General features: G+C 38.9%; 1 protein-coding gene across 1 annotated transcript; it reads right to left on the bottom strand.

Annotated features, from left to right (window-relative positions):
• Window positions 1-943: 943 nt before the first annotated feature.
• TMEM126B (transmembrane protein 126B) lies at window positions 944-7,622 on the bottom strand. The gene is given in 6 exon segments (XM_059187627.1): window positions 944-1,122; window positions 1,124-1,279; window positions 1,725-1,836; window positions 2,890-3,083; window positions 4,092-4,213; window positions 7,466-7,622. Coding segments are annotated over 6 exon segments (690 nt in total). The 5' UTR covers window positions 7,547-7,622; the 3' UTR covers window positions 944-1,097.
• Between the last annotated feature and the right edge of the window lie 3,290 nt (window positions 7,623-10,912).

The following is a 10,912-nucleotide window of genomic DNA, read 5'->3' on the forward strand; positions in this document are numbered from 1 at the left end:
GGCATTCATGTATCATCTTTGTATTAGAATTTTTTTAAAGAGTTGAAATATGAATACCATTGATCCAGTTATCAGTTTGACTTAGTTCCCCTTAGTCATTTGCCCTTTCCTCAGTTTTGTGAATTATTCTGAGAACACCAAGTTGGACACCTAACTAGCTAGTTTTATTTTTTTCATAAGCACTAAGGTATATCCCACTTTGTTATCTATGATGTCATAAAGCACCCTGGTAAGACTTCCATTTTGCTTTGTGCTGTTTGGAGCCTCAGATGACTGAATCTTATCTCAAATTATACATGGTTAAGACAAGGAGAATGAACTGTGGGGCTCCATTCTGTGCCTTATTCATCAGACAGTGCTCATTTCCTGAACTAAGATAAAGAAATGTTCTCAAAGACTTAAAGTGTTGTAATCTCTTTCCTTAAATTTTGAGCTTCCTGAGGGTAGGGACTGAATCTTTGGACCCCTGGTATCTATAATAATGCACAGCATAAAAGGCACCTAATAAAGTTCCTTTAACAGCACATTTGTTAATGATAAGAGGCTAGAAAGTATACAGAATAAGAGTGCAGGAGAGAGGAATGGGCTGTACGTTAATTTCTGTGTTGCTTTCTTATGAACTGTCAACTACTCCTTCAAAATATAGGTCAAATGTCACTTTCTTCCCTTAGTTTTTACCACTAACCAAGTAGTTAAAAGCCATATCCGCTGTGCCCACAGAATTATTTGTGTACTTCTCAAACCTCCTCTTGCTATGTGTTCACATTTTAAATTTCTCTTCTAATTATGAGTTCCTTCTGGGTTAAGGACCATTCCTTATTACATGTTACATGGTACTTGAGATATAAGATACTTAAATGTCTCATGAATATATAAATTTGTAGAGCAGACCTTGATGTCTCAAACTCATTTCCACACACAATAAAGAAAGATGAAACTTACATTTAAATACTGAATTACTGAATATTTATTGAGTACATTGTATACCAGGCAAAGGAATAGAAACAAATTGTCCAGTTACTTTTAACTGCTTCAGCAATGCCTGAGTCCTCATCATAAAAAAACCCCATTGTGCTGATTTAGTATCCACTCACTCTTTAATCTTCATGTACAGTTTTCTCGTCTACTTTCAAATCTTGCATAATGCTGTAGACCATTAAATATCCCAAAGGCCGTATCTAAGACTAGAGGAATCATCATTGCTTTTATCTCTGTCTGACAAAGCAGCAGCCAGTAAAGTAAAACCCTTCCTTTTGGTGGCAATGGAACAGTATGATACCTAAAAAGGAAAAATAATCAAGAGCTTCTTTCGGATGTATTTTCTATGAAAAGTTCATTGATATCCCCCAAATGGATAATTTCTATTCTATGGTCTTTCATATACATAGCAAAAAGGTTTAAAGCCAGCTATTTGAAGTACCAAACTACATTATAATTAAAGTGTGTCATTCGCAGCTAAAGAATAAGAAAAGTTTATGTACATTTAAAAAAAAATGGGGGTGCCCGGGTGGCATCTGCCTTCTGCTCAGGTCATAACCCCAGGATGCTGGGATCAAGCCCCACATCAGGCTCCCTGCTTGGCGGGAGCCTGCTTCTCCCTCTTCCACTCCCCCTGCTTGTGTTCCCTCTCCTGCTGTGTCTCTTTCTGTCAAATAAATAAATAAAATCTTAAAAAAAAAAAATGGAGAAAGGAAGGAAGAAAAGGAACAAACAGACAGACTTACTTGACTGCAAGGCGTCCATTTTTAGAGAAAGCCAAACCACAGGGATATAAAACACCACATATTATGCTAATCAGTGAACTTCTCAGAACACAATTTTCCTGGCTTATATTGCCTGGAAAACAAAAGTAAATTTGGTTTCTTTTTAAAATTCAGGATAAGAGTTATTAAGACAGTCTTGTATCCTCACAGAGTAGTTATCTGTACTGTCCTCAATCACAGTGAAACAACAGAAAGAATATTAGAAACTCAGTCTAAGGCACATGATAGACTAAATGCACCATGTTTAAAAAAATGCTTTTATTATACTTAAGTTATCTCTTATATATATAATTGTTGCAGAAAGCAATTCCATAAGGAAAATATTAAACAAGTAGACCCAGACATCTGGATTCTAGGTTAATACATTTTTATTGCTATGTGTCAGGCATGGATTAGTGATATGTTGCAAAAAAGAGACCCTTTAAGTGAGTCTACAAGGAAAGAAGGACTAGGACAAATATTTAAATACATAATTTTTAATTGTGCACAATGCTTTGAACGTAAAATGAACAGAAGATTTATCTAGAAACCTAACCTACCCTGAGGGAATCAGAGATTTTCCTGGGAAAGAGATACTTGAGCAGGGACCTGATAAATAGGATTCAGAGGTTCCATCAATGACTAGTTATAAAACTTAAGGTAAGAGGAGGAGGCAGGAAATAACATTAGAAGCCCACAATAGGCTAGCTACCTCATTAGGCATTTAACATACAGTACTTTAATCATCACAGCAGTCCTGAGAAGTAGGTATTGGTAGTCCTGATTTATAGAATGGAGTCTCAGATATTCAATGACTTGTGCATTGTCACAAAACTTAAGTGGGGGGAAGCAGAATCTGAAATCATGTGTGCAGTATGCCAAAACTTACTTTTTCTCCAGTATGTTGTCTCTTAGCATACATGAACATGTCTTACCTTTGGTTGTGTATCTGTAAAGAGGACATGACACGACGTGCCCTGCCTAATCATGAGGACTGTGGTGGGGATGAACTAGGATAATGTATGTGAAGGTCCTTTCTAAGTGGCAAAGCAATATACGAGCATTAGTGATCATTATCAACAGTATATATTAATGTCTAATTTTACTTAAACATAAACACATTATATATTAATGAATTGAAATTTACCCAAATACAAAGCATCCGTTACAAGGAGCTTATAAGTGACTACAGTAGACAAAAACGGAAGTGTTGTCAGTGATGCATATGTCTTCAAAGCATCATGTTTAACCTTGAAGCAATGTCTGAAAATGAAGTTGGCCATTATTCCAGAGAAACTAGCTGCTGTTCCAAGGAATGCTGTGCCATATATATTTAAAGTCCTATAGGAAAAACAAAGAGAAAAATTACATTCAACATAATATTCTCTTAATAGAGATATCCTTTCCTGGGTAGTCATTTATTATTATGTATTTACTCAACATCAAGTATTTCTTCAACACTTACTATGCAAAAGACATCTTCTGTGTGTTAAGGATGGGGCAATGAATAAAGAAAAAACATCCCCCCTCTCATGGAATTTGCATTCTAATGAGAGGATAGAAGCCTCTTTCTGAAATCACTTAGAGTAGTTCTAAAATGGAACTCTTTTAAGAGATAAAATTTTGGCCACAAATAAAAATGAGTATGTTCCAATATATAGGCAAATTTATGAGATACCTAAGAATACTGCTTTTGCTACTAAAAAAATTAATTTGCTTAAGTCAAAGTTGTTTACATTTGGTTAGGCCCTCTAACAAATAACTATTTCTTAATTAGGGCAAATATATTTAAAACAATTTGTCTAGGATATGCAAAGAGATTTGACACATCTAGTTTTACTGATTCTGACTCAAACCTAAATTCAAAATGTCTGAGGTCTAAGATTAATGTCCTTTTATTTTATTCTTGAGCTCTGTTAATCTAAGTTGAAATGGTAATATGAAACTATACGTACATCATGGAATCTATATTTCTTTTTGAATTCAGCACTATGCTGAGTTAATCAATTCTAAACTGAATGTAATTATAATTAAATACCAATTAAATATAAATAGCTCCCAAAATGGTGTTCTCCTAATTGCTTTTAATTTAAAAATGTTTACTGTATAAATAACATTTCAACAATAGTTTTGGACATTTTCTTTCTAAGAAGCAAAAGAAATTGTCCACGGTCTCAATATTCCAACAAACTACTATTTTCATCTGTGTATTTTTTCCCTCAAGTTTTTTCATAAACTCTCTATAACCAACTCAATAAAGTTAATAGGATCTTAGATACTCAGAAACAATGGCAATATAGAAGATGTGCAAATAAAGTTAGAGACTTTCAGTCTGGGTATGTCTCTTACTTTTCTTTTCTAAGATATTCAATTTTTTTTTCTATGATTTCGATGATCATTGGTTTTCTGAGTTTTGCATCTTCCAGAGAAAGACTGGGCTGACCAGGTGTGTATGTTGCCATTCTGATGTCCTGGAAAACACAAAATTTCAGAACCATAATAGCTAATGATATTAATAATAAATCTTATAAATTTTAGGTTCAGATTAAAAACGATTTAGATCCTAGTAAAACTGTCATCTGCTTTCACATACTTTGTCAATGATTCAGTCAATATTTAGTAGCTCTTATCTGCTAGATAATGACTTTTTGTGAAATTTATAGAATACTGATCATCTCTATTTTTACACTTTTATAGATGAGAAAAATAAGGTTCAGAAAGATTGACTTGTCTTAGGACCTAGTGTAGAAGGATAACTTTCTGAGATACAGAATTTTTGTTTTCTTACAGTTTTCCCCAAAGGTAGACAAACTTTGTATTCTTGCTCTAGCTTTTTCAGAGCTAGAAGGAAACAACAGCACTTGTTAACAACTGTCTCCTGAAAGCCTGAGATCATTTTGGAGAGTATGCTGAGTTTCCTGGAGAAGGAGGAGAGCAGGGATTGCCTCACTTAGTGAGAGAGGGATACTCTTCCAGGCTAGGAAGAGGTAATGCTTATGGATACCCTGGATTATGTAAATTATATATCCAGTTCCCTAGGAGCACCTGCGGCAGAAGCACAGCATTTGCTGGAAACTATATGTAGTATACCAGGGAATCTGGACCCATGGCACGGGGCTCCACTGTGGGAAAGTTCCTATGTCCCAAGTGTGATATCTGAATAGACAGTTGCCAATGTCAAGGGACCACAACAATTTATACAGCAGCACCTTAAAAGAAAGTAAAAAACAGTGATAAAGAAAACAAAACAAAATTGGATCTTAAGAAAGGATCCTTTCTGAATCTTTTGCTCTGGGTAAGACTCTTGCGTCTCTGTGAAAACTCTTAACAATAACATTTGTTAAATCTTTTGCCATGCTAGCATTATGGGAGTCCAGATTAGCCAACAAATAGATTAAAAAAATTAAGGCCCTTCACAGTTTATACTGACCTCCACTTTACATTAAGGGCATAGACTAGATCTCAAATTTCAAGAGTCCCGGGCAAAAGAATTAGAGTGGAATAAGCATAATGAACTCAGAAGATAATAAATCAGTGATTCTCAACCTTTAGTTTGCACCAGAATCACACGCGGGGTTTATTTGAAATGCAGTTTTTTGAGCTCCCTCCTGATATTTGGATTCAATAGGAGTAGGATGAAGTCTAGAAATCTGCATTTTAATAAACCAAGTGATTCTGACACTGGTAATTAGTGGACACATGCTGTAATTGTTAAACATCACCGTAATACTCATTTGTTGAATAAGTGATATGTACCAATCTTAACCCTAACTAATGAAAGGTTAAGTTATCCATGGCATAAACATTCTGAAGGTATGGGCTCCTTTAACTTTCATACATTATTACAAAATGAGTAATAAGGGACAAGCTTCTTGCCCTGCATCATTGTAGAAATGGACTCTGGCCAGTACTATTTTTTTCTTTAAAATATCTGAGGGGACAGGTAAAAAATGATAAATTATACTTTCTTATGGATTAGATTTAATCTTCTGGCTCTTTTGGACATCTAAATGGAAAACAGAAGATATAGTAGTATCTAAGGGAGACTCTATATCTAATCCATCTAATATACTATGAAGGCAGATACCAGTAACATGGTAATTTATCATATGTTTATTTAAAATAAATGTTTATTTTGCTGTCATCCAATTCCTTTAATTCCCTTATTTCCCACAAAGAAAACTCTAAGGCAATGCCTTGTACCAACCTTATACCTGTCTACACTATCAATACAGACGGAACCAGACACCCAGTATTATGATTCTAAAACACTGAAACAAGACAAATGCTTACTGAGTGCAAACATTAATCTTCCATCTAGTCTTTGGAAGGCACTGTTACTAAAGCAGAGAAAGAGATCAGTAATTTTCTGATAGACTTTTAAAAATATATATATATTTATTTATTTCACAGAGATCACAAGTAGGCAGAGAAGCAGGCAGAGAGAGAATGAGGGGAAGCAGACTCCCTGCTGAGCAGAGAGCCCGATGTATGGCTCGATCCCAGAACCCTGGGATCATGACCTGAGCTGAAGGCAGAGGCTTTAACCCACTGAACCACCTAGGTGTCCCTTGATAGACTTTTTAACAAGTACTGAAATGTAAAGACTTTGTGATAACTGACTTTTTTTAATTTTAATTTTTTTCAAAAATTTTATTTAAATTCCAGTTATTTAACACAGAGTCTAATATTGATTTCAGAAGAATTTAGTGATTCATCAGTTACATTAAACATCCTGTGCTGGGGCGCCTGGGTGGCTCAGTGGGTTAAGCCGCTGCCTTCGGCTTGGATCATGATCTCAGGGTCCTGGGATCGAGGCCCGCATCCGGCTCTCTGCTCAGCAGGGAGCCTGCTTCCCTCTCTCTCTCTCTGCCTGCCTCTCCATCTACTTGTGATTTCTCTCTGTCAAATAAATAAATAAAATCTTAAATAAACAAAACAAAACATCCTGTGCTCATCATAAGAACTGCCCTCCTTAATACTCATTACTTATTTAGCCCATCTCCCACCCACCTCCCTCCATCAACTGTAACAAGCATTTTATCTAAAAATTGACTTGTCCAAGGCCACTCAACTGGTCACCACGATTATCTCAGTAAGAGTGTTATGTATTCAAGTTTATAGTCTGCAAAGTAGTTCTGTACTGCTTTTATGTGTATTATTTTACCTGGCTTTTCAGAATTTCATTTAATATCCATCATTTACATAGCACCTGGTATCTGAAAGACCTTAGGATCATTAAAAAGCAGTTGTGTCCTCTGGAATCCATAACCCGACCGAGGTCAGGACAAAAAGGTAGGTAATTTAAAGGCAGAATTAGTGTGCCATAAAAATGAAACCAAACCAAACAAAAAACATGAGAAAAGCCTTAACCTAGCCAGAAGAAGTGTGGGAAGGTTTCCCAGAGTAGTGACGTTTAAAGGAATATCTAAAAGGGAGTTTAGTAGGGGTGGGGTAAGGTGTGGAAGAAACTACACGGAAGTAATTCAAGTTGAAAGCCAGCGAAAGGCCTGGAGACAAGAGAAAAGAAACTGCAAGCAATCGGGACTAGACTTTAAGTCTATTTTCTCTCCGCCTCCTTCCATAACAACTGGGGGCTTCACTGCGTCCCGCGTGGGCTTGGAGGCTGTTCTCTTTAGGTTTTAAAATTCTATCATTTCAGAAGAGCCCGTCAATAGAGGCTGCAGAAATCACGACTCATACGGCCCCGGGTTTCCGCCTACCTTGGGCGCTTCCCCGGGTCTCGCCGGCACCACACCTGCATCCTTCAGGTCAGTCCCAGCCTCACGCCCGAGCGCCGCCATTTTGGTGGCTCACATGACTAGCGGTGGGCGGGGACCCAGAGCGCCCGGAGCGGGAAGTGGTGCCGGCTCACGCCTCTAGCCTGCAGCCCCGGCCCTCCCCGGTCCAGTCAAAAGCCGCGCCCTCCCTCCCGGCTGTGATTGGGCGTGGCGTCCAGAAATGAGGGCCGCTCATTGGCTTCGAGGAGGTCCAGAGGGCCGTGGGCCCGCCTTCTTGCCAGCCCTACATTCCCTTACCCTGCTATTTGTTAACCTAGCTCCCTCTTCACTCATGCTGAGGGCGTGCGTGGGGCGGTCCGAGCGCAGGGATGTTGCTGCGCGCTTTCCTCTCTTCTGGGCACCTCCGTTAGCTGGGGCCGACCTGCCGGCCCTTTCACTCCTTGAAGGAGTTCTCCCCTTTGGCCTGGTTCGTGTGTTAAGGCTTCGGCTTCCTGGGCACCGCCTCCCTTGAGCCCCCAACCGGCCGCCAGAGCAGCCCCGACTACCTCCTCCCCCCGCAGCGGTCTGACTCCTCTCCCAGTCTCTAGTTCCCTGGTATTCCATCCTTTCACCCCGCTTGGAAAGGGACCAGAGAGAAAATTCCCCCCACTTCCCAAGAAGAGCCCTCTGCCAGCCGATATTTCGAGGTGGGGGCGCTGCGAGGAGGCCTGGCGCCCTTTTGTGCACGTTCAGTGCCCAGCAGTATCTCCCAGACCAGCAACCCCCGACCCTCCAGGCTCCATGTCTTAGAGAAGCCAAATTCGAGAGTTATATAATTTCTAGTGCTGCTGTTTCTCCTGCCTGAGGAAACATTTCATCGCGTGGAGGGTGCAGGACATTTCTGTGCACTTCTATATAAGAACGGGGTGTGGGCAGGGGTGGCCAGCGGTAGCAGAGAGATTTCTTGTCTTTTCTGCAAAAGGAAGGTGGGTAGTTTGGAGAGAGATTGAGAGAAAGGGTGGATGTGGAAGCCAAGCAACAGAACTCTCATTTAGGAAATCGCGAACCGTTTGCACAGCTTGTGCTCACATGCCTAATACTACTACATCGTCTCAGAAAACACCTTTGGGGGAAGGTTTGACTTCTCTTGAACAGTCTCGGTGTTTTTCCTCGCCGGCTAGGGAGCTGCTCGGATGCGAAGAGATGGCATGATGTGAATGACTCCAGTGTGAAGAAATCTGCTTCGCCAACTCATCCTGCATCAAGTGCCCATTGAGTAGCACTGTCACTTTAATGTCTCCATGCCAAGGGATTGCTTTCCTTCTTTTCAATCCTCTCGTTAATACATGGGAGGATCAGAATCAGAGGGGCATTAAGGATTAAGCCCGAGGGGCTTGGAGAGCACAGAAGAAAAAAAATGAAAGTGACAACAAGCTGGATCCTGTCTTACTGAGGGGGTGAGATCTGGAACTCTGGTCCAGTAAATAAAAAGGGGCCTTTCAGTCAGTCTGTGTTCTGCCCCAGAAAACTGTTCAAACTCACCCACCTTTCTAGAGACCAGAGGCAAAAAGGTTTTTAAAAGTATTTTTTTTGTTGTTGTTGTTGGGGAGGGGGTTACATTTTTCTTTAAAGAATTGAGGATCTTTATCATCAATCAGTTCATCTTTGAATTTGATCATGTACGGAGTAATGAGACAGCTGTGTAAATTTGGTTTGTGCCTTAATTGAGTTAGTCACTGAATTCCAAAAATGTTGATGTCTGAAGAGGAGTTTTAATAACATTTTCTATGCTTACAATAATTTTCTCAGTTTTTTTAAACAGAATAAATATTTTATAAAAATTGAAAAACTCAAGGTTATTTTTCTCTGAACTCTGTGGGCAGTGTCAAAAGTTTAATTGTGGGAAAAACACATAATTTTTTTCCTCTATCTGGAGAAGACAGCCTGGATTTCAAAATTGAGCAGTGAAGTGGTTTGCAACAGTTACCTGGCTCTTGGCCTCAGTCCAGCTGAATCAAGTTGAGACCTGAAAAGAGATCTTGGATCCTGTGGCAGTGCAAAGACCCAAGAATGCCAGTCAAGAAGAAAGGTGGGCTATGAGGCTTCCTATATAATATATGTTTCCCCCTTTTCTTGGCTCTGGTGTTTGCTGTTTAAACTGTATTCCATTTGAGAGTAAAATTTTGCTTGGGTTTTGGGAAATATTTATTGTGATACTGTCTTTTCTGTGGTACTCATTCAGTAATATTTTGCTAAAGTATAATGAAGTAAGACTATAGTAATTAATTACAGACATTGTGATTTCATAACTCAGGTTGTCTAAATTACTGTTTATAATCAGCAGAGATTTGATACCATAGATTTGAGCTTTTGTTTAGCTTGTTTTTTTTTTAGCTCGTCAACGGATACTTTTGAACAGACATTAAAAATGAAACTTGTACAGTGGAGCTCTTCTTCATGGACTTAATATTTACTTATTTAAAGATTTTATTTATTTATTTGAGATAGTGAGAAGAGAGCATGAGTGAGGGCGGTGGGGCAGAGGAAGAGGGAGAAGCAGACTCCCTGCTGAGCAAAGAGCCCAACGACATGGGGCCAGATCCCAGAACCCTAGAATCATGACCTGAGCTGAAGGCAGACACCTAACTGACTGAGATGCTCAGGCACCCTGGACTTAATATTTATCAAGTGAATCACATAGTTGTAAAAGATAACAAAATTGTACTGAACACAGTTGCAGATTTGCTAATCATTTGATTAGAAATAAATTTCATACTTGGGTTTGCTCTAGGGTAAATATTCACTTTTGTGATAAAGCACTGGTAAGCTGCCGTGCTTTTCCAAATTCATGCATTGGCGAGTTTCCCAAGTCAGGAAACCCCTGATTCCCTCCTCTCTCCCCAGAATTGATCAAGATCCAGTGGCTTTCTAAAGTATAGTTTGTTACAGGTTGGACCATGGAATTCACTTTAACCTAGATCTATCCCAGGTTAACTTTGGGATCCTAATGAAACCAGTTTTGTTTTTTTTTTCTTGTTTCTGTTTTTTTTTTTTTTTCCCCCCTGACATGGTGTGGAAAATCAGACCAACTATAAAGACTTTTCTCAAGAGTTTTGAACAAAAATTTTTTCACAGTTATATGAGTTTGCTACAAACTGAAACTAAAGTTCAGGGTAAATGTTTAAGGGCAACCTCACTCTGCATGATGTTTACTCCTTCTACCTGTGGATTTGGAAGGTGCATTGAGGAAACTTATTATCAGTGAGATGTTTTATCCAACAGGTTTCTGTAGAAATGGACAGTGATATATATAAAACCTCAGAAACACATAGAAACGTTCCTTTGTACATTGGATTTGAGACTGGGATTGTTTCCTTCTCCTGATCTCTCCTGTAATATCACTGAGATAAATAAACTGTCTGTCAGATTTTGGAGCCATACCTGTCTAGA

Source organism: Mustela lutreola, chromosome 1 (genome assembly GCF_030435805.1).
Source record: "Mustela lutreola isolate mMusLut2 chromosome 1, mMusLut2.pri, whole genome shotgun sequence".
Lineage (NCBI taxonomy): Eukaryota > Metazoa > Chordata > Mammalia > Carnivora > Mustelidae > Mustela > Mustela lutreola.